Source organism: Microtus pennsylvanicus, chromosome 13 (assembly GCF_037038515.1).
Source record: "Microtus pennsylvanicus isolate mMicPen1 chromosome 13, mMicPen1.hap1, whole genome shotgun sequence".
Taxonomy (NCBI): domain Eukaryota; kingdom Metazoa; phylum Chordata; class Mammalia; order Rodentia; family Cricetidae; genus Microtus; species Microtus pennsylvanicus.
This window is the reverse complement of record NC_134591.1, coordinates 61478842-61502868: the sequence shown is the minus strand read 5'-3', so window position 1 is coordinate 61502868 and position 24027 is coordinate 61478842. Positions and strand designations below refer to the sequence as shown.

Below are 24027 nucleotides of genomic sequence, written 5' to 3'. Positions count from 1 at the left end.
TCCCGATTTAGTTAAACTGGCTGGCCAGCAAGCTGGGGGGACCCTCTCGTCTCTGCCTCCCCAGGGCATGCCACCACACCTGGCTTTATGTGGGTGCTGGGAACCGAACTCGCGCTTGAATAGCAAGCTTTTTACCATCTGAGCTTTCCTCCCAACCCCTTTTGGTGTCTGAGACAGGGTCGAACTCTGTAACCCAGGCAGACTTCAAACGCTCAGTAATCCTGCCTCAGTTTTTCAGGTAATACAATTAAAATGTAAACTACATCCTGCCGCCTTAAAACTGTCCCTGCTGGACTTCTGGACTCCGCCCCTTGTTGTCCTACTGTGTGCTGTCAGGTTGTGCTCCATGCTCTAAGTGTACCTCCTCATGGTTAGTCCCCTCCCCAGGCCCTCCTCATCCTTCCCACAGTTACCTGTGTCCGTGTCTCTGACTCTGCCCCCCTCCTGGGGACTCAGTTCCTCATCTCCTCCAAAGGGTGATGGCTATCATGTTACCCTATCTACACAACCCTGAGCACAGCACAGCAAGCTGAACATTGCCAAAATCACCAAAACCAGGCTCTGTAGGTCATCTCCAGACCTGGTTCCTTATGGGATCTCAGTCTTTTTTGTCTGTTTGTTTGTTTGGGGGCAGGTTGTTTTCATTTTTATTTTGAGGCAGGGCCCTGTAGCCTGGAACTCACAGAGACCTGCCTGCCTCTACCTTTTGAGTGCTGAAATTAAAGACATATGCTGGCTTGCTTTTTGTTTGTTTTCTCAGCTAGGGTCTATTGTAGCCCAGGCTGGCCTTGAACTCACTATAGAGCTGAGGATGACCATGAACTCCCAAAGCGCTGGGGTTCCAGGCACATGACCACATGCCTGGCTTATGTAGTCCTGGGGCACTATAACCCTAGAGTTTCATCTGTGCTAGGCAAGGACTTTCTGACCTGCGTTCCATCTCTCCAACCCCTTTTCTGGAAACAGGGTCTCATTATGTAGCTCAGGCAGACCCAGGAGTCAGTTCTACCCACAATGCTGGGATTGCAGGCACGTGCTCTTGTGCCTTGTCCCTGTCTCCAGTCTCCAATCTTGATGACCCACCTTTTCCTATTGCCTAGGGCAGAGGGGCTTGCGCCTTCCCAGTCCAACTCAAACACCGCGCTTTTAACATTGTATAAATCCATCTCCCCTTCTCCCCTACATGGCTACTGTTTCTGCTTTTCAGGGGTCTCCTTTAGAACCTAAAAGCCTGGATTATAACATGTTTTGTGTAACAAGTGGGCTCTACCGCCTTAATTTCCTTTCCCTTAAACCAAACAACTCTTGGGGTGCCTGCCCAGTGACAGTCCTGTTTGTAAGAACCCACTGGGGTGCACTGGCCTGGCTGGAGGACCTCTTGTTGACCTCCCTGGAGTCTTCCCGGCTGTGGCCACAGGGCTGGGAACCAGAGGTGCACACTCGACCCAAGCTGGAGCCTGAAGCTCCATTAGAGTAAGGACAGTTCAAATGTCACAGAAGCAGTGAAGAGGCATGGCAACCACTGTGGCTCTGGAGAGCGTGTGCCTTGGCTATATGCAGCAGCTGTCACTCTGCGCTGGCAGATGGTTGCCATGGAAATACAGGCCCTTGTCAGATATTCTGATTTTCTAATGTAGAATTCCCCAATTTTGAAATTCCAGGCATCAGTGCTTTCTTTTAAATATCACAGGCTAAGCGTTCTGCTCTTGCCACTATTGTCATATTTGACCCACGGGGCCTTCCGTTTGCAGTTGGTGCCATGGAGTCAGGTTCAAGCTTTGGCCCCAAAGGTGGAGACTGCCTCTCCTTGCTGTGTGTTATGAAGAGGCAAAGACAGAGGAAAGAATAGAGCCCATCCTGCTGACTGTCCTGTGCATGTGTCCTGGTTACCTCCTCCTGCCCTCCCTCCACTGCCCAGGACTATATAATAGCTAAATGTTACATTTCTGAAGCCTGACGGACCTACGTTCAAACGCTCGCTCTGTGAATCACCAGCTATGTGTCTGGAGCCACTCACTCTCTGAGCCTCTGTGGGTCACATGCCTCATAAGGTTATCGGAGTTCAATGAGATTCTGCTTAGAAACCTCTGAGCACAGTTCTCGGCACTGACTAAATGCCCAGTGGATGTCTACTCATTATCCGTACTGCAGTAGAATCCGTCCTCATCCCAGCCCTCTCTCCCATTTGTGTGACTGGGCATGTACCATTTGCTAGTATTACTTACCTCTATTTTGCCAGCCTTCGTACACTATTAAAAAAAAAAAAAGCAGGCATGCCTTTAATCCCAGCACCCAAGAGGCAGAGAAGCAGGCGGATCTCTGGATTCGAGACCTGCATGGTCTACAGAGCGAGTTCCAGGACAGCCAGGGTTCCACAGAAAAATCCTATCTCAAAAAACAACAAAAAAACCCAAACTAAAACCACACAAAAGAGTGCTGAAGATGAAGCGCCTGGCTTTGCTCCTGTCCGTGCTCACAAGCAACTGAAAATTTCTGGAGAGAAAGGAGCCATTTTCTCTTTCTTGGTGTGAAGTGAGGTGGACATGGGGTTGGGAGGAATTTCGGACATAGCACAGGCTCAGTGAACAGGGCTGTGGGCCCAGGACTCAGCATTTCAGCTTCACAGGAACAAGAATCCTGTCTGTGTGACTCATTCTTCTGTCTCCCAGACTCACAGTGATCCCTTGATAAATGTAGGTTGAACAAAAGAATGAATGGTGGTGGTGCACGCCTTTAATCCCAGCACTCGGGAGGCAGAGGCAGGCGGATCTCTGTGAGTTCGAGGCCAGCCTGGTCTACAAGAGCTAGTTCCAGGACAGGCACCAAAGCTACTGAGAAACCCTGTCTCAAAAAAACAAAAACAACAACAACAACAACAAAAATTGCTTCTCACAGCCCTAATAGCCAGGGCCTGCAGAGGCCAGTCAGACAGTTGTGAGCCACCATGTGTGTGCTAGGAATTGAACTCGGGACCTCTGGAAGAACAGCCCATGCTCTTAACCACTGAGCCATCTCTCCACCCCCAGTACTATTCCATTTTTCTTTTGAGGCACTATGTCTCCGGATAAGTTGGGGTTATGCTTGCTATGACAAAACACTGTGACCAATACGACTTATAAGAGGAAACATTTAATCGGCTTTGGCTCCAGAGGATTAGAGTTCATGACGGTGGAGCGAAGATATGGCAGCAGGAACAGCTGAGCATTGGCTCAGGATCCACGCATAGGAGGTAGAGAGCACACTTTTGAAATCTCAAAGCCCACCCCCAGTGACACACCTCCAACAAGACCCCACCTCCTAATTCTTCCTAAGCAGTTCCACCAACTGAGGACCAAGTATTCAAACGTCTGAGCCTATGGAGGCCATTCTCCTTCAAACCACCTCACCCCCTCCTCAAAGTGGCTGGCCTCAATGCTGAGTTAGTCACATGACCCAAGGCTAACCAATCAGAGATAGTTATCTACTTGTCACAGGAACTAAAGGCTCAGTCAAATGCTGCTGGAACTGAAACTATTGGAAAGAGGACATTACTTTCCCTTTGAGGAAGCTAAGTCAAGAGACCATAAGAGAGTACTGCCACTGGCCACGACACCCCCACACGAAAGAGTCTCCCTCGGCATGAAACACCCAGAGAAAAAGGGCTGAGAGATACAAATGCTCCTGGCAGTGTCTTTGAGGAAGTCTAGCTGGCTGCGTCCAAAACCAAGCCCTTGACCTTTCTATTAGAGATCATCAAATCCCTTTGTTTTTTGTTTGTTTTGTTTTCTCAACTTGAGCCGGATTTCTGTCACTTAAATCCAAAAGATTCCTGGGTTAAGGTTCTCTAGACAAAGGGTCATAGTGGATATTCACCTACACCCTTGTCTCAGTCTGTGAGTCCACAACGCTCCCCTGTCCACAGAACAGACTAACAGCCTCGTGGGTACTATCCAGCCCTGCTCCCCAAGGCTACACTTGGTTAGAACCGAAGTGGACACACAGTTCAAAGTAATCAAGCCAGATTGTCACCTCTGGGGATTAGAGCTGAGATGAGCGATCTGGGCAGGCTGCGGGTCTGAACAAAGGCGACATGAAATCGGAAAGCGGGAGCAGGGCGTGTTCTCGGCACTGCAGAGAGGCCGGCGGTCTGCCGAGGAATGATGTAGGGGAGCCTGCAGAAAGAGGCTGAAGGCCATGGTTTCCCAGGGAGAAAGAAACAGAAAGAGCCAGCGAGCGCTGCTTCCTCGGCCCTCATGAGACTAATTACTTCTCCTCCCCGGCCCCAGGAGACTTCTCCTTGCTCATAAGTCGCCTCCCCAACCATTACTCCTTAAACTGAAAAGAGCACCACTGTTGCTTGTGTTTTTGTTTCTACTTGCCTTGAAAAGGCCTTTAGACTGCTGCCCTAGAAACAAGATTACAGCTAAGCCCTCTTGTTCAGTAAAATGACAACAGCCCTGGCTCACTGATCCAAACACCCAAACATCGAATTACTAGCTTTGTACCCTTGGCCCAAACACCTGCATTCACAGTAATGGATCCGTCCTCTGTACAATGCTCACAATAACGGCTGGCTTATGGGGTCCTCTGAGAGACAGAGCGAAGGACCGGTGGACAGGAGCTCTGAGCACAGAGAAGCCATGTGGTCAGCGGCTGTGAACGCAGACAAGCCAGCCACTCAAGCCTAGAACCAGCCCTCTGGGAGGGAGAGCCCAGCAAGCACAAGGAAAAGAAGCACACAGGGACACACGTTTCCCTATTACTATCTTTTCATCTCATTTGTATCAATGTTTCAAAAGCATCAAGGAGCAGAGGAACATTCTGGAACTCTGCTCTAATGCTATTGTCAGACTAGAAAGAACATGCAGGCACGAGGATGCTCGCTGCACCAGGGCTCAGATGAAGGAAGAACTGCAGTGATTAATGTCCCACCCTGTGCTCAGCAGCATGTCACAGAGATGCGAGGGATGGTATAGGGGCTCACACCTGTACCCCTAGAGAGGCAGAGGTGGGAGTTCAAGACCATCCTCAGCTACACAATGGGTTCAAGGCCAATGAGACTCTGTCTGAAAGGCAGAATTGAAACAAAAAAGACAAAGACGTAGAAGAGAAAAGACACAGTATTTAATTTTTTAGAAAACTATGCTGGCCATGGGATGATAGAGCACAATGGTTAAGATCACTTCTTGCAGCCAGGAGGTGGTGGCGCATGCCTTTAATCCCAGCACTCGGGAGGCAGAAGCAGACAGATCTTTGTGAGTTCGAGGTCAGCCTGGTCTACAAGAGCTAGTTCCAGGACAGGCTCCAAAGCTACAGAGAGACCCTGTCTTGAAAAAGAAAACAAACAAACAAAAAGATCACTCATTGCTCTTGCAAGAGACCTGGGTTCAGTTCCCAGCACCCACATAGTAGCTCACAACCACTCATAACTCTTCTGGCCTATGGGCACCAGACACACATGTAATACACATACATACATGCAGTCAAAATACTAATGCATGGGACTGGAGAAATGACTCAGTGGGTAAGAGCATTGGCTGCTCTTCCAGAAGACCCAGGTTCAATTCCTAGCACCTCCAAGGAAGCTCAACAATTGTAATTCCAGTTCCAGAAGATATGATATCCTCTTCTGGCCTCTGCAGGCACCAGACATACAAGTGATACACACACATACATGCAGACAAATCACCCATAACCAGTTTTTTTAAAACAAAAAAAACTTACACACTTAAAGTAAAATAAATAGCTGGACATAATGGCTCATGCCTTCAATCTCAACACTCGGAAGGCAGAGGCAGGTAGATTTCTGTGAGTCCCAGTCTAGCCAGGGCTACATAATGAGACCCATTCTCCAAAATACATACAATTTGTCTTGTATGTGCACATGCGTGTCTGGTGGGGACAACGCCCACATGTCACTGTTGCATGTGGCGGTGGGAGGCTGACTTGCAGGACACTGCTCTTGCTTCCACTGTGTGGTTCAGAGGATCAAACCGGGCATCACATGTGACCTGAGCCATCTTGCCAGCCCAAGCCACAATATTTTTTAAATAAAAACAAGCACGGAATAGAATTCAAGATACTATCTTGTCTAACACAAAGTCTGTCTGGAAGTTTTAGAGATAAAAATCCAATATACCAAGCCACTTCCTCCTGCTCGCTTGCATTCCAGATCCACACAGCCTCCCAGACCCCTGTCTGGGAAGGCGTTCATCTTCTCTGCCTTTGGAGTTACCTGAGCCGGAAAAAAAATGAAGCATTTATGTAAGCTCCTGGCCCGAGGCTTCCGACACTAAAGGTATCGACAAGGATAGATACCCACAGCTTTCTTCAAATGAAGAAGCAGGTGTCTAAAATATTTGCCCAGTCCACGACTGGTGCATGTCTCAGATCGCAGCACATCAGGCAATCTTTCTTTTCTACTATGTATTTTCACAAATCAATAGAAGATCCTATAATATACATGAAAAAATTGCACTAAGCTATCTTCATGGAGGCTACACACCTTGCGTTTATTCTCTCCTGGGTTGTCATTAGACCGTGTCCAACGAGATTTCCTCTAACACATCATCACCCTTCTGGAATAGAAGGGTTTACCTGGCTGCCTACTATTCTGTGAGGTTGCTTCAGGCAGGAGCCTCTTTTACAGGGAAGAGGCGCTTCCTTGAGCCTGATGGAACTGCTAGATGGCTCACTAGTGCCCTCTAGTGGGAATAACAGGTGTTTGTTCCTCCTAAATAACTCAGTGGCTCACAAGGTCATCCTCAAAGGCTGGTTTGTTACTGTTACCACCGCAGTCAGTGGGCTTGACGCTGGGTCGGCTCCCAAACAAGTCGTGATCTTGGCTGACCTAGACGGCAAGCTCAGGTGGACAATATATACTACCTCCTTCAAACCAGAGGTTCCTCAATGCTCTTTAACAACTGTTGGGGCAAAAACTTGGCAGCTTTCTGGTCTGAGAGAGGACCAGTGAGCAGGACTAGGGTGGGGAGAGTAGAAAGCAGCTTGCAAGGAGAAGACACACAGTCATCCTGATCGTAAAAGGTTTACCCCCTGCCGGGCGGTGGTGGCGCTCACCTTTAATCCCAGCACTCGGGGAGGCAGAGGCAGGCGGATCTCTGTGAGTTCGAGACCAGCCTGGTCTACAAGAGCTAGTTCCAGGACAGGCTCCAAAACCACAGAGAACCCTGTCTCGAAAAACCAAAAAAAAAAAAAAAAAAAAAAAAAAAAAGGTTTACCCCTGTGGGGGCTGGAGACTTTGCTCAGTGGTTAAGAGCACTGACTGCGTTTCTCGAGGGCCTGGGTTTGATCCCCAACACATGGTGGCTCAGGATCATCCATAATTCCAGCTCCAGGGGATCCGATGCCCTCTTCTGGCCTTTACCACCACGTATGTGCATATTATACCAAAGCACTTATACACAAAAAAAATCAAGTAAAAAAATTGTTTTTTGAGACAGGGTCTCTGTATTACATAGCTCTGGCTTTTCTGGAGTCAATGCTATCCTATCTATGTAGACCAGGCTGGCCTCAAACTCACGGAGATTCATCTGCCTCCGCCCCCTGAGTGCTGGGATTAAAGTCTCAACAATCACTTTATGGTGGTTTGAAGAAGAATGTCCTTCATAGGCTCATATATTTGAGTGGCTCTACTTGAGCCGATTAGAAGGATAAGGATTGTTGGAGGAAGTGTGTCATTGGTCTCAAAAGCCTGTGCTAAACTCATTTTCTCTCTCTGCCTATTGATCAGGATGTAGAGCTCTGGTATTGTATGTCACAGCCGGACATGGTGGCGCACACCTTTAATCCATGCCTGGCTCTGACATACAATATTTGTAAGACATAATCTTTCTTTCCCCCTTTTTTTTTTTTTTTTGATTTTTCGAGACAGGGTTTCCCTGTGTAACAGTCCTAGCTGTCCTGGAACTAGCTCTTGGCCTCCAACTCACAGGGATTCACCTGCCTCTGCCTCCTGAGTGCTGGGATTAAAGGCATGCGCCACAACCACCTGGCCCCAAATTTCTTTTAAAAACTCAAAGTCTTGCTGGGCGGTGGTGGTACACCACCTTTAATCTCAGCAATTAGGAGACAGAGGCAGGCAAATCTCTATGTGTTCGAGGCCAGCCTGGTCTACAGAGGGAGTTCCAGGACAGACTCCAAAGCTACACAGAGAAACCCTGTCTCAAAAAACAAAAACAAGAACAAACAAACAAAAAAATTCAAAGTCTCTCAACTGTAGGTGCCTATAAAATAAAGAATAAGTTAAATAATTTCTTACTTCAAGAGGAAAGAATTGTGCTGGATGGTGGTGACACATGTCTTTAATCCCAGCACTTGGGAGGCAGAGACAGGCAGATCTCTGTGAGTTCGAGGCCAGCCTGGGCTACTGAGTGAGTTCCAGGATGGCTAGGACTGTTACACAGAGAAACCCTGTCTCAAAAAACAAAGGGGGGGAAAAAAAGGTGGCGGGAGAGAACCAGGGCACAGTCACGATCTGAACAAAGCAGAATCACATTCCAACAGTGTAAATAATTAAACACCCAGTATCTGAGATTCGCCCAAGATCTTCTGGGCTCTTCCAGGGCCTTGGGTCACTTCTCCAGCTCTGCCCACTGCAGACACACAGCTTGTCTTCTGGCTCCAGATGGCTCCGCTCCACTGCGGCTGCCCTTCTTGATGTTCATCTCACGGTTCTGGCACCTCCAAAATGCTGGGGTCTTCTGCTGCAATTGGACTGCCTCTTATCGTTAGCCCCTCCTGGGATTTTTCACATGACCCCTTCAGTCCTAGGGCTCCCACTGCTACTATGGTTGCACCTTTACCAATGGCCTCTTGTGACCCTCACAGTGTCAAGCCTCAGCTGTTCTCCGTGACTCCTTCATGCCTTCAAAACCTATACCACAGGTTGGAGAGGGGGCTCAGAGGTTAAGAGGACTGGCTGCTCTTCCAGAGGTCCTGAGTTCAATTCTCAGAAACCACATGGTGGCTCACAACCCTCTGTAATGGGATCTGGTGCCCTCTTCTGGTCTGCAGTCATACGTGCAGACAGGACACTGTATACAAAATAAATAAATAAAATCTTTAAAAAAATACCGTCTGGAAGGCTCTTACACATGACCAAGTTTGGTTGGTAGCACAAGATACAACCGTGGCCACCTCTGACCATGGCTTGCATGCGCTGACCCCGAGGAAACACTTCCCGGAAGATTTCACCTCAATGATGCTGGCCTCTTCATCATGGCTGATTCTTCAGCCCCCACGGACCAGCACCCATGGTCCCAGCAAAACAAAGGTTTTACTTTAATGGTTCTGGTCTCTAATCAAAACCAATTCTTCAGCTCTGGCTGATTAGAAACCACAACTTGTTGTATGGTCATATTGACGAGGGGTCAATTGCTCTGACTAATTTTATGCCAACTTGACACAGGTTAGTATCAGCTGAGAGGAGGAAACCCCAACTGAGAAAATGCCTCCTTAAGGCTGGCTTGTAGGCAAGTCTGTAGGGCATTTTCTTAATTAGGGGAGGGCCCAGCCTATTGCAAGTGGCGCCATCCCTGGGCTGGTGGTCCTGTGTTCTATAAGAAGGCAGGCTGAGTATGTCATAAGGAGCAAGCCAGTAAGCAACATCCCTCTATGGTCTCAAAGTTCCTGATTCCAGGTTCCTGCCCTTCTTGAGTTCCTACGATAGCTGCTTTTATTGATGAATTGTGTCTTAGGGTTTCCATTGCTGTGAAGAGACACCATGACCATGGCAACTCTGTAAAGGAAAAACATTTAACTGGGGTGGGTTATATTTTCAGAGGTTTAGTCCATTGTCATCATGGTGCGACATGGTGCTATGCAGGCAGATACGGTGCTGGAGAAGGAGCTGAGATTCATAGGAATTCATAGGACCTTGGCTTGCAAGCAACAGGAAGTGATCTGAGTATCACACACTGACCAAAGTTTGAGCAAAAGAGACCTCAAAGCCTGCCCCCACAGTGTCACACTTCCTCCAACAAGGCCACACCCACTTCAACAAGGCCACACCTCCTAATAGTGCCATTCCTTTTGGGGGGTCATTTTCTTTCAAACTGTTACATGGAACTGTGAACTAAACCCTTTCCTCTCCAAATTGCTTTTGGTCATGGTATTTCATCAAAACAATAGTAACCCTGAGACAAATATAAATCTTAACACACACACGTTAGTTAGACCTGCTTGTGCTGCTGTGGAGCAAAATTCCTGATGTGTTGTTATTATTTATTTAAAAATAATCTGGATTGGGGCTGGAGCGATGGCTCAGTGGTTAAGAGCTTTGCCTGCTCTTCCAAAGGTCCTGAGTTCAATTCCCAGCAACCACAAGTGTTCACAACCACCTGTAATGAGATTTGGTGCCCTCTTCTGACCTGTAGGGATATATGCAACCAGAACACTGAATATATAATAAATAAATCTTAAAAAAAATAATCTGGGGGGCTGGAGAGATGGCTCAGAGGTTAAGAGCATTGCCTGCTCTTCCAAAGGTCCTGAGTTCAATTCCCAGCAACCACATGGTGGCTCACAACCATCTGTAATGGGGTCTAGTGCCCTCTTCTGGCCTGCAGGCATACACACATTCAGAATATTGAATATATAATAAATATATATTTAAAAAATAATCTGGGTGATGATGGTATATGCCTTTAATCTCAGTACTTGGGAGGCAGAAGCAGGCAAATCTCTGTAAATTTGAAGGCAGCCTGTTCTACAAAGCAAATTCCAGAACAGCTCAGGCTACACAAAAAAAACCTGTCTCAAAAAACGTGTGTGTGTGTGTGTGTGTGTGTGTGTGTGTGTGTGTGTAAAGGAAGAGCCAGAAGTCAGATATGGAGACTCATGCCGTGGCAGGAGAATTTCTGGGAGTATTAGGCCAGCATAGGCTTCACGAGTGAGTTTCAGGCCAGCCTGGGCTACAGAATGAGGCCCTGTTTCAAAAATAAAACAGATCAAAGACTAGAGAGGTGGGCTCAGTAGATAAAATGAGGACCTGAGTTCAGATCCCCAGTGTAGATGTCTGGGAGCTCACCTGTAATCCCAACATGGAGAAATGAGGACCCGGAGGCTCACTGCTGGTCTAGCCAATCAGTAAACTCCAGTCTAGGTGAGAGGCCCTGTCTTAAAATATAAGGTGGAGTTTGGCAGGGTGGCACATGCCTTTATTATTTCTGGAGCCAGAGGCAGATGGAACTCTGAGTTCAAGGCTAGCCTGGTCCACATAGCAAGCTCCAGGCTAGAGAGGGTCACATAGTGAGACCTTGTCTCAGGAGGAAAAAAAAAGGATGGGTGGAGAAAGGTGAAGGATGACATCCAACGAGGACCTCTGGTTTCCACATACATGTACACAAACACACAAACACAAAAATAAAATAAAACAAATTCATAAGATCAATAAAGCTTAGGGGCAATATGCATGAACGTCATTAAGATAACACACGTATTTCTGGTAAAGATTTATGTAACTTTTTTCTTCATTTTAGTTGTTTTTTGTTTGTTTGGATTTTTGTTTGTTTGTTTGTTTTGGTTTTTCGAGACAGGGTTTCTCTGTAGCTTTGGAGCCTGTCCTGGAAGTAGCTCTTGTAGACCAGGTTGGCTTCAAACTCACAGAGATCCGCCTGCCTCTGCCTCCCGAGTGCTGGGATTAAAGGTGTGTGCCACCACCACCCAGCTCATTTTGTTTTTTAAATTTTATTTATTTATATGTATATAGGTGTTTGCCAGTATGCATGTCTGTGTACCACATGTGTGTCTAGTGCCCACAGTGGCCCGAAGAGGGCATCAGATCTCCTGGAACTAGAGTTACAGATGATGTAAGCCACTATGTGGGTGCTGAAAGTCAAACCTAGGTCCTTTGGAAGAGCAAGTGCTCTTTTTGTTGTGGTTTGGTTGGTTGGTTGGTTTTGGGTTTGTTGTTGTTTTGGTTTGGTTTTGGGGCTTTTTTTGAGAAAGGATTTCTCTGTGTACCCCTGACTGTCTGGAACACACTCTGTAGATCAGGCTGGCCTTGAACTATCAGAGATCCACCTCTCTCTGCCTCCAAGTGCCGGAACTGAAGGTGTATGCTGCCACTGTCCAGCACAGCAAATGGTATTAGCTCTCCAGCCCCAGTTTTGTTTTGTTTTGTTGTTATTTGTTTTTTTTCAAATATTTATTATGTATACAATATTCTGTCTGTGTGTATGCCTGCAAGCCAGAAGAGGGCACCAGACCTCATTACAGATGGTTGTGAGCCACCATGTGGTTGCTGGGAATTGAACTCAGGACCTTTGGAAGAGCAGGCAATGCTCTTAACCTCTGAGCCATCTCTCCAGCCCTGTTATTTGTTTTTATTTTTAATTATGCATGTGTGTGTGCAGATACATGAGGAGGTCAGAAGTGTCAGATGCCCCTGAATCTGGAGTAATAGGCCATTGTGAGCCAAACTCAGGTCCTCTGGAAAAGCAGTACATACTCCTAGCCACCAAACCATCCTGCCAGCCCCTCCAGCCCCCTGCAGCCCCTCCAGTGTCCTCCAGCCTTATCATAATTTGAAAGTGGACTTGTGACTCCAGCTAAGTTGAGAATCTGAGACTCCTGGAAGTTATGTTTAGCTTAGTTCAGTATAGTTTTGTTTTTTATTACTGGGGAGAGAACTCAGAACCTGACAGTACATCCCACCCATCACTGAGCGGTAGCCCCAGCCCCCCCCTTTCTTTTTTACATTTTATTTCTTTTTCTTTTTTCATTTTTCTTTTCTTTTCTCTTTTTCTTTTCTTTTCTTTCTTCTTCTTCTTTTTTTTTTTTTTTTGGTTTTTTTTTCGAGACAGGGTTTCTCTGTGGTTTTGGAGCCTGTCCTGGAACTAGCTCTTGTAGACCAGGCTAGTCTTGAACTCACAGAGATCCGCCTGCCTCAGCCTCCCGAGTGCTGGGATTAAAGGCGTGCGCCACCACCGCCCGGCTCTTTTTTTTTTTTTTTTTTTGAGACAAGAGTTTCTCTATGTAGTCCTGGCTGTCCTGAAATTTGCTTTGTAGACCAGGCTAGGTTCTAACTCAGAGATCCACCTGCCTCTGCCTCACACTGTTGGGATTAAATACATGCGCCACCACCACCCAGCTTTCCTTTTACATTTTCATTTTGAGACAGTCTCTTACTCAGTTCCCTAGGCTGGTCTTGAACTTGCAATCCCCCTGCCTCAGACTTCCAAGCTGCTAAACAGTTCAGACCTGTGTCACTGGGAGAACACAAAGCAATCAGGGGACTAGAGCCAAAGGGTGGACATTCTGTGGCCTACAAGCTTGTTTCTAAACTCAAGCCTCAACTCTTGGATAGACTTGTCCAAAGTTTATTCCTCAAGTTTCAGGTACATGAGGCATGCATATATATATTTCTCTCTTTTCCTTCCTCTCTCTCCCTTCCTAACAACCAAAAGAACCCTTATTTGGCAAATGTATCAGTCAGGGTCCCAACTGAAAACAGATGGAACACTCCAATTAGAATAATTTCAAGAGGGTTTATTCACAACAGTGTGGGCGGGTGTCAGGGAACTCACAAAGGTTGGTTTGGAGACCTGCGGCCAGTAACAGCTGAGGGATTGTCACTACCCTCAGGTCTGAGGGGCAGGGGAGATTGTTACCAGATCACAGGAGGAGAGAGGGCTGCTTGAGAAGACCAGTGATTGTCAATCAAGGCTCATGCCAACCTGAGAAGGAAGAACAATGACCCAGAAGCCTCCAACTCCTCCTGCCTCACACTCCCCTTTTCTTGGCTGAGCACAGCCAGAAGCCAGAAGGCAAAGGACCTGTTGACGATGCCTCCAGACCCAGTCAGACCCGGGGCCAAGAAGAGCAAAGTGTGGATCTGGACGATAGCAGCAAATGGCTAGCTTACCCAGAAAGGGGGCAGCTGCCCTGGTCCCTCTCACAACCCTACAAGCTGGTCATTTGGAGCCAGTTTAGTTTAGTTTGAATGTTTTGTCACTCTGGGGATTGAGCCCATGGCAAGTTAAACCCTCTGCCACTTGGCATCGCCAACCCCAGGGCAAAGTTTTAGGGGACTGTCTTTGTTTTGGTTTTGTTTTCCTGGTTGGCCAGATTGAACTTGATCTTTTGAGTGCTCTTGTCTGTGCCTCCTCTCATGCCCAGATGACAGGCATGAGCCACCACAACTCGCTTCAGGCCAGAGTTCTGGACGTTGCATAGGTCCCTGTCTTTAGAGATGACCCCACCGAAGGGCACATTCTAGAGTCTGAGTATCTAGGAAGAGGCCACTTAACCAGCCTCACTGACCTTGGCCAGAGAGTCCTGTTCTATCTTCAGGCCATTGTTCTGCCAGCTCCAACACCCCTCCCCCTGAAGTCTGTCCTCAGGTCAGAGGCCCCAGTTGCCAGCCACCAAAGAGCAGTTCCATGACTTATCTTTTTCTCCACAGGAGACGTCTGATTCCTTCTGCAGCAAGCTGGAGAAGCTTCTAGGGTTCCCCCACTGCTGGCAGGGGCCCAGCGGTGCTCTGAGGACAGGGCTGAGCTGTGTCCAACAGTCTCATTTGGTCACACTTGTCCTTTCTTTTCTCCCCAAACCCTTATCCCCCTTTGCTGGCAAAGTGAGTTCTAGCATCTCTAAGAGAATGACCCTCATACCCTTCAATGTCATTATTCTTCCTTCTTCCCTCCCTTCTTTTTCAGTGCTAGGAATCGAACCCAGAGCCTTATAAGGAAGTGCTCCTCTGAGCTACCCCCCAGGGGTTCTCCTCACCTCTCAGATCCAGCTTAGTTAGACCTTGGCATCTCCCAAAGGCCTTCCTCATACCAAACAGAAGAACTTCTGCATGCAAAACACCTAATAATAGCATTGAGTGTTTGCTGAGACTCTGCACCTGCCCATCTGAGCTAGTTCCCTTAAGGGAGCCATCTCAATCCTCGCAGGAGCTGTGTGAAGTGGGTGTTATCAACGCACGGGGTGTGCTATGATTGGCACCCCAAACACACACACAAGCACGCTGGGCCCTGAGGTACCTCTGGGAGCCATTCCTCTTTCCATCTCCATGAGTGAGGAAAATAGTTTCAAAAGAATGTCTTACTTGGGCTGGAGAGATGGCTCAAGTGGTTAGGAGCATTGCTTGCTCTTCCGGAGGTCCTGAGTTCGATTCCCAGAAACCACATGGTGGCTCACAACCACCTGTAATGAGGTCTGGTGCCCTCTTCTGGCCTGCAGATATATACACAGACAGAATATTGTATACATAACAAATTAATTAATTAATTAAAAAAAAAGAATGCCTTACATAAGTCCACAAGAGCAATCGAAAGGCAGAGGTGGCACCCAAACCCACGTCTGACAGAGCCCAAAGCCGCGTTCTTGGATCTGCAGCGTGTCACTGCGACGAAGCCGCGTGCGTTGTGGCAGGAGGGGAGTTGCAGAATGGACTCTGTAATGTGGTTGTACACATCCTAGCATCACAGTGAGTCTAATTTCCCACACCAGTGAAGTACACTGTGTGTTGTCAAGTGTTTTCAGTCAGGTTTTCGCAGCAAACGCCACCTTTGTCCTTTGGCACTTAAAACTCGTTTGGTGGCCATTGTGGCTGTGGAGCCCCATAGAGATGGCAAACCCTTGAGAAAGAATGCCATTAGTGATATCAGTGTGAGACTAAGAATAACTCGGCCGGCAAATTGCAGAAACCAAAAGAACTCACTGGAAGTTTCTGGTGAGATGCAGACTGGTAAGTGGCTGCAGTCCTTGCTTCCGACCAAAATGTCTTTAGCCACCTGGAAACTTGGCCAAACCCTCACTTCTTTCGTTAAATATTCCATGTGATACCCCCATAACCACAGTGATACCCACCTTAACCCCAGTGACACCCACCCTAACCCCAGTAATACCCACACTAACCCCAGTGATTCCCACCCTAACTCCAGTGACACCCACCCTAACCCCAGTGATACACACCCTAACCCCAGTGACACCCACCCTAACCCCAGTAATACCCACACTAACCCCAGTGATTCCCACCCTAACCCCAGTGACACCCACCCTAACCCCAGTAATACCCACACTAACCCCAGTGACACCCACCCTAACCCCAGTAATACCCACACTAACCCCAGTGATACCCACCCTAACCCCAGTGATGCCCACCCTAACCCCAGTGACACCCACCCTAACCCCAGTAATACCCACACTAACCCCAGTGATACCACCCTAACCCCAGTGACGCCCACCCCAACCCCAGTAATACCCACCCTAACCCCAGTGACGCCCACCCCAACCCCAGTAATACCCACCCTAACCCCAGTGACGCCCACCCCAACCCCAGTAATACCCACCCTAACCCCAGTGACGCCCACCCCAACCCCAGTGATACCACCCTAACCCCAGTGACGCCCACCCTAACCCCAGTAATACCCACACTAACCCCAGTGACGCCCACCCTAACCCCAGTGATGCCCACCCTAACCCCAGCGTCAACAAGTCTCTTTACATTAACCAGTGCCCTTAGTTCTCACAGGATCAGGTAGTATTGTCACCTCTGTTTGCTACTCTGTAGTTTGACAACGATATCACGTGAAGATAATTAAGAATTGAAGGTGGCATCGAAATGTAAAAGGGCTGCAGAAAGTCACCGTGCCCAGCCCTGTCCTCTTAGTCTAGAATCTGTATACTCTATAATGTGGAAAACCATTCCCCCAAGTGTGTGGAAATTAGGATTGCGGCTCAGTACTAGAGCCTGTGTTTAGCATGATTGAGGTCCTGGATTCAATCTCAATTCCCCCGCCAAAAGAACATAGACTGTCAGGTGGGCGAGACCCAGGACTCACTCTCTGAGCCCCTCTCTAGTCCTTCACAGCCTGTCAGTCACTCTCTGGGGGACGGGTGTGAGATGCTTCTTTCCTATTTGTTCCAGGAAAATCCTAAACCCAGCTCTGATCAACCACCCGGGTCCAGGGTTTAGCACTGACCCTGTAATGAGGCTAAAGAGAGGACATGCCGACCAGCCAGGAATGGGTCATAGGCACATTGCTGCATCAACCCCGAAGAGTGAGGAGGGGTGGCAGTTCCCTAGAAAATTGAAGTGCCAAGGAGACGGGAAGTGAATGCTGAGTAGGCCAAATGCCAGCTGTCTGGTCCAGAGATTCAGGCAACGACACTGGTAATTACAGCCCACGGTGAAGAATGGAATGGGGGGAGAGAGAGCACAGGGAGAGAGAGTGTATGGATCATCTGACCCCCAGAGGAGACATCCAGGGTAAGGAGAGAAGGAGGCAGGGAGGAAAAATAGGGCAGGCCAATTTCCTGAAGCGTGTGGGAGTGTGGACTGAACACTGACAAGGGGCAGTGGGCATGAAGATGAAGGAAAACATGCCCGGCACCTTGATGTGTGCCTGAACGAAAGGGAGGGAAGCCGGATTTGGAGCTGAGAAGAGATCGGAGAGTTTGGCTTGGATTGCTGATTTTGAAAGGCGAGGGGTGGGGGCTGGAGAGATGGCTCAGCGGTTAAGAGCATTGCGTGCTCTACCAAAGGTGCTGAGTTCAATTCCCAGCAACCACATGGTGACTCACAACCATCTGTAATGAGGTCTAGTGCCCTCTTCTGGCCTTCAGGCATACACGCAGAAAGAATATTGTATACATAATAAATAAATAAATATTAAAAAAAAAAAAGAAAGGCGAGGGGTCATCTTCCTGGAACTACCAGAGAGGGGGTTATGTGAGTGTGGAGTTAGGGTTACAGTCTCTGGACAGAGACCTCAGAGTGATGAGCACAGAAGTGATCCATAGTGAGCCCTAAGTGGTCCTTGAGGAGAAGAGGTAGTCCTGGGTGAAAGGGCTTGAACAAGCTCTTCAAAAAGTATGTCTAGAGACGGGCATGGTGTCTCTCATCTGTAAGCCCAGCGCTCCCAGAGTCTATAGCTGGAATTTAAAGGATTGAACTCAAAAGGCAAAAGGACTGAAAGTAAAAGACAAAGGTTAGGACTCCCGGCCGCTACAGATGGGACTATAGATTTGTGCATTCACCTTGGAAGACCTGTAATATCACTAATGTTAAAACTGAGTACTGCTCCAAGCCGGGCGGTGGTGGCGCACGCCTTTAATCCCAGCACAGGAGGCAGAGGCAGGTGGATCTCTGTGAGTTCAAGACCAGCCTGGTCTACAAGAGCTAGTTCCAGGACAGGCTCCAAAGCAACAGAGAAACCCTGTCTTAAAAAGCTAAAACCAAACCAAACAAAACAAAAAACCTGAGTACCCCTAATGATTGAGCAATTTCACTCAAATATACAGTTGGGAAAAACAAGGGCTAAGTGCACCAAAAGTGTTCCTAAAGTCAGCCCTCACAATAGCCCACAGCTGCAAACAGACCAGATAGCCATTGTTGTGTGCTTGCTGGTCCTCAGAAATGAGCCCACAAAGTGGGCTGGACTTTACACCGAGCCCGTCCGGAACAGCACATGCAGACAGGGGCTATCTGTACTGTCTCCTGCCTGCCTTCCAGGCAGGGTTCTCAGAAGACTTGGGTTATGATGAACCCTGTCACACTCTACACAGCTCAGGGGACTGGGATAACAGGAATGAAGAAAGTGTATGAACACACACACATAGAGAGAAAAAAGCGGGGATCCAGTGGCCTGTGCTGTTCCCGTGGGTCTGAGGCGTGGGGCGTCCTTGCTCTGGCTGTGCTCATATCAGCACACAATCACAGAACTCCCCAGATTTCTCACCCATCCAGGAGGACTGAAACTGATCATAGGGAGAAAGACCAGAGCTGATTCTGTTCTCAGAGCCTAGCCAGTCTCTGGCCCCACCTGCTCTCTGTTCTTGGGGTCCATTCATCTCCCCTGAAAAACAATCCACTCTTCCTTTCAAATAACTTCCATGTCCCTCCCTGAGAAGTGGTGCAAGCTTCTAAATCACATGGGCTTATTGAATTCTCCCTTCCTGGTGGTACACGCGTGCACACGATAAACTTGTGTGCTTGGTCTGTTAATCAGTTTATTTCGGCAGATTTAATTAGTGAGCCTTCCGACGGCAGAAGGGAGCTCCTTTTGCCGATACATGTGTAGTCAAAAGAATAGCAGCTCCCCACACGCCCACACACCACTTTCCAAAGAATGAAGAATTTACATTGAATGAATCTTTAATGAATAAAAGAATGCCAGATCAAAATGATACCTATCCTAAGATCTGCTGGTGCCTGCCTATAACCCTAGCACCCAGAGGCAGAGGTAGGAGGATCAGAAGTTCAAAGTCACCCTTGGCTATGTAGCAAGGCTGAGGCCAGTCTATGCCACACAAAAGACAGAGACCCAGCAAATTGCCTCAGCAGGTAAGTCCACTTGTCTCCAAGCCTGACCTGACTTTGATCTCCGAGACCCACAGGGCTGAAAGACAGGATCAGCCGGCTAAGGTTGTCCCCTGACCTCCATCCTCATCCTGTGCCACTAGCAAGTGCACCCACATACTATGCAAAATAAATAAACAAAACGTCATTTTAAGAATAAAAATAAGGGGCTGGTGAGATGGCTTAGAGATTAAGAGCATTGGTTGCTTTTCCAGAGGACTGGGGTTCAATTCCCAGCACCCACAGGCAGCTCACAACTGTCTGTAACTCCAGTTCAGGGAACCCAACACCCACGGTAAAATACCAATCCACATAAAATAAAAATAAATAAATAATTAAACATCAAAATTTTGCATATAGCTGGGAGTACCACTGTGATTCAGAGTTCGCCTGGCATACATAGACCCCGAGTTTTATCACTAGAGGTACCACCAAAAGCATAGCTGAGCCCTTGTGCTGGCTCACTTCTAAAGGCGACTGAAGTACAAGGCTGTGTTCTTATGAGTGCACAACTCTTTCTTTCTTTCTTTCTTTGAAAAAACCTTTACAGTCCAGGTCTTTTATTTCTTTTTGTACATCAGGCCATGAATTCATAGGGAATGGGCTCCAGCAGCTCAGGCTCCTTCCCGTTAGTCCTCACGAAGTGTGCTTCTCTGGGTGGAGCAGGCTGGCGCTTCAGCTGAACCCAGGTGCCCTTCTCTTTGGCTTCCTTTTTCTTCTGGTCGTTCTCCTTCACCTGCTTCAGGAAGCTGTCTCTGCTCTTCAAGTGCTTGATGTGTTCAATCCGCACATTCATTCTCTTGGCAAGAATCTTGCCTTTCACTTGCTTGTTTACAATGATGCCCACAGCATGCGGGGTGACATTGTAGACTCTTCCGGTTTTGCCATGGTAACATTTATGGGGTGTTTCTTTTTGAACAGTGCCTATTCCCTGGATGTCTACAATATCGCCCTTGTAGATCCGCATGTACGTGGCCAAAGGAACAACTCCATGTTTCCTAAAGGGCCTAGAGAACATACAGCGAGTGCCCCTCCTCTTTCCCTTGGTGTTTGTCATTTTGGCGAGTTACTGAAAGATGGGTGCCCGAGTGCACAACTCTTAAGTGAACAACCAGATAGACTTTTACACACGTTTTCACCTGATAAACTTCAATGGCCCAAGGAAAGTTGGAAGGAGAGCACCAACTTCACAAAGCTGTCCTCTGACCTCCACACGTGGGCATTGGCACACACCCACACACCTCAGGCACACACACTCACACACAATACAGAATAACAATTTCTCCAAGTGCGTATTACCATATCTATTTTGTACCTGCGAGGGCTTATTCCCTCCCCTTAAAGACAGCACAGAGCTAGGGATTGTGGGTATTTTACAGTTTATACTTTGATATGATAGATTCCTGAGTAAAATCCAGCGCGTAGATGAAGAACAAAAGGCCAGAGGCTTTGTTTAATTTTCCCTCTGCTGTCTGACGTCTTCCCCTAGGGGCTCAGATCAGAGCAGGCCCACAGCAGCGGAGAGTCACCTGTGAGCTCAGAACAGCAGAGGAGCCCAAGTCAGCACACTCCCAAAGTGTCAGCTGTGTGCCAGGCTTTGAGCTGAGAGAGGTGGGGACACAAAGTACTTTTTTCCCCCAAGACTTTAAAAGCATGTATGTTCATTACACATGTGTGTGGGTACCCTCAGAGACCAGAAGAGGGTGCTAGATCCCCTGGGGCTGGAGTTATAGGTGGCAGTCAGCTACCCAATGCGTGTGCCGAGAATCAAACTCCAGTCCTCTGGAAGAGCAGCAAGTGTTGGTAACGGCTGAGCCATCTCTCCAGCCTCTTATCTTTTGTTTTGTTGCTTTTTTCTTTTTGTTTTTTTCTGAGACAGGGTTTTTCTGTGTTGCCCTGACTGTCCCAGCACTCGCTCTGTAGACCAGGTCTCGAACCTAGAGATCTGCCTGCTTCTGCCCAAGAGCTGGGGCTAACGGGTGAGCCCCCCACATCTTGCTATCCCTCATCATTTTGAAAGCAGCCAAGAAAGAAGGAGGAGCCGGGGCCGGGGGTCAGTGGGAGAGCATGTAGCATATGTGAGGGCCGAGATCTGATCTGCCGTACCACAAAGTGAAAGCAGGCTTTTGTGTGTTTGCAACGCTTGAGCTCAGAGTGTTTTTTCACGACTGCACAAGCCTGGGACATCGACAGGCAGATCCTGGGAGCTCCCTGGTCCATCAGCCTAGCCCTCTACCCCCGAGCCACACCCCCAGCCCTTCATTGTTTGAAACAAGGTAGCTCAGTTAGTTCAAAGTCTCTGCCATCCTACCACCGGCCTCCACAGTGCTGGGGTTACAGTCTCGAGTGCCGGCGTGAAAGATGGGCAGCCTGAAAGGGAGTATGGATTCCTCAAGAGGGAGGCAGGATCTTTGCAGCAGCCAAGGCAACGAGAAATCCATGGAAAACAATCCCAGAGACAGACGACCAGCCTGTAGGAACTGCCAGGTGCTTTATGCACACAACAGATTTTTTTTTTAAATTGCTATTTAAAACCCCAACTGCCTGCAGCTACTTTTGTCTGTCCTGGGAGTGGCATAATTTTTCTCCGGGTAGATGGCTCTTTGTTTAGGAAAACACTTAATAAGTTGCTTTGGCATAAAGAATGAAGCTCCCCAGGGCTAGCACAAGACAAAGAGGGCTGCAATGCCCTGCAAATGAGAGTGGGAAAAATTGGCAATGGAAGAGGCAGGGGGGCTAAAGCCAGAGGGGAGGCTGAAGGCTTGTACAGTGAGTGGGGTCGCTGCTGCTGCTGCTTTTCCAGACCCCTTTCTTCAGAGAACCACCCTTTTGTCTGACTAATCTCCCTCATCTTTCAATTTTCACCTTAAAAAAAAATCACTTCCATCTATCTTACAACCTTCAACAAGGAGGAGCACTTGTAATTGCTGTGTAAAAGGCATTGTCTATATTGTGAAGACAGGGGGGGAGCAACTGGAAGACTAGGCGCATTAAATGATCCTTTTTTTAAAAAAAAAAAAAACATTTTCTTGGGCTGGAGAGATGGCTCAGCTATTACGAGTGCTGACTGATCTTCCAAAGGTCCTGAGTTCAATTCCCAGCATTCACATGGCAGCTCACAACCCTCTCTAGTGGAATCTGATGCCCTCTTCTGACCTAAAGTCATACATGCAGATAGAGTATTCATATACATAAAATAAATAAATCTTTTAAAAAAATAAGGAAAAAAGCCATTCTACTGGCTAAAGACAGTCTTTTAGTTACTGCCAGGTCTGCTGCCCTCCCTCCTCCTCCTCCTCCTCCTTCTCCTCCTCCTCCTCTTCTTCCTCCTCCTCCTCCTCCTCCTTCTCCTCCTCTTCTTCCTCCTCCTCCTCCTCCTTCTTCTTCTTCTTCTAAGATTTATTTATTTATTATATACAGTGTTCTGTCTGCATGCGTACCTACACCCCAGAAGAGGGCACCAGATTTCATTACAGATGGTTGTGAGTCACCATGTGGTTGCGGGGAATTGAACTCAGGACCTCTGGAAGAACAGTCAGTGCTCTTAAACCTGAGCCATCTCTCCAGCCCTCCTCCCTTCTTCTTTAAAACATACGTGTTTATTGGGACTGGGGAGATGGCTCAGTTGGGCAAGCATGTTCACTGGACAAGCGTGAGGACCTGAGTGTGAATCCCTAGCACACACATAAAAAAGCCATACTTGGTACCCTGACAATGAGGGATAGAGACAAACAGATACAAAGAGCTCCTTGACCAGCCACCTGGAGAGTTTCCAGTTCTCAATGAGAGAGCCTGTCTCAAGGCAACCAGGCAGATAGCTGAGAGCAACAGAAGACACCGGACCGCCTGCTTTGGCTTCTGAATGCTGTGGATGCACTCGTGTGTGTGCAACACACACATGCACGCGCATGCGCGCGCGCACACACACACACACAGAGGCTGTCTTTGAATTCCTGATCCTCATGTCTCCACCTCCCCATTTCTTGGATTACAAGTATATACCATCTGTTGCTTATTTATTAGTAGTATTATTGTGTGTGTGTGTGTGTGTGGAGGACAACATCGTGGAGCTGGGTCTCTCCTTCTACCTTTATGTGGTGTCCAGAGACAGAACTCAGGCCATCAGGCTTGCATGACAAATGCTTTACCTTTGGAACCATCTTGTCAACCCCATGACTTATTTATTTTTAAGACAAAGTCTCAGTCTTGAGACTCTAGAAATCTCAGAAATTCTTCTGACTCTTTGTTTGTTTGCTTGTTGTTGTTTGAGACAGATTTTCTCTGTGTAACAACCCTAGCTGTCCTGGAGCTCACTCTGTAGACCAAGCTGGCCTCGAACTCATAGAGATCCATCTGCCTCTGCCTTCCAAATGCTGGGATTAAAGTCATGCACCACCACCGTCCTGACTCTTGAGTGATGGGATTACGTGTTTTCGCCACCAGGCTACAATTACCTGTCACCCTTTTTTGGATTTATTTTATGTATAGAAATGTTTTTGCCTGCATGTACATTGGGTCCCCTGAAACTGGAGTTACAGGTGATTATAAACCATCACATGGGTGCTGGGAATTGAACCTGGGTCCTCTGCAAGAGCAACAAGTGTTCTTAACCACTGAGGTGTTTCTCTGGCCCCTAAAATCCCATTTTTTAAAAAAAAAAAAAAAAAAAAAAAAAAGGAGAGTAAGGACTGGAGAGCTGACTCAGCAATTAAGAGCAC

At 47.8% G+C, this 24027-nt stretch overlaps 1 protein-coding gene across 1 annotated transcript; it reads right to left on the bottom strand.

The window, feature by feature from the left end:
* Positions 1 to 19849: 19849 nt before the first annotated feature.
* Positions 19850 to 20378, bottom strand: LOC142833896 (large ribosomal subunit protein eL21-like). The gene has a single exon (XM_075945765.1). It carries the CDS (start codon positions 20364 to 20366, stop codon positions 19887 to 19889), a length of 480 nt encoding a protein of 159 aa, XP_075801880.1. The 5' UTR covers positions 20367 to 20378; the 3' UTR covers positions 19850 to 19886.
* Positions 20379 to 24027: the final 3649 nt, after the last annotated feature.

Coding starts and splice junctions, on each gene's coding strand:
- LOC142833896 (XM_075945765.1), bottom strand. CDS start 20,366: ATGACAAACACCAAGGGAAAGAGGAGGGGCACTCGCTGTATGTTCTCT.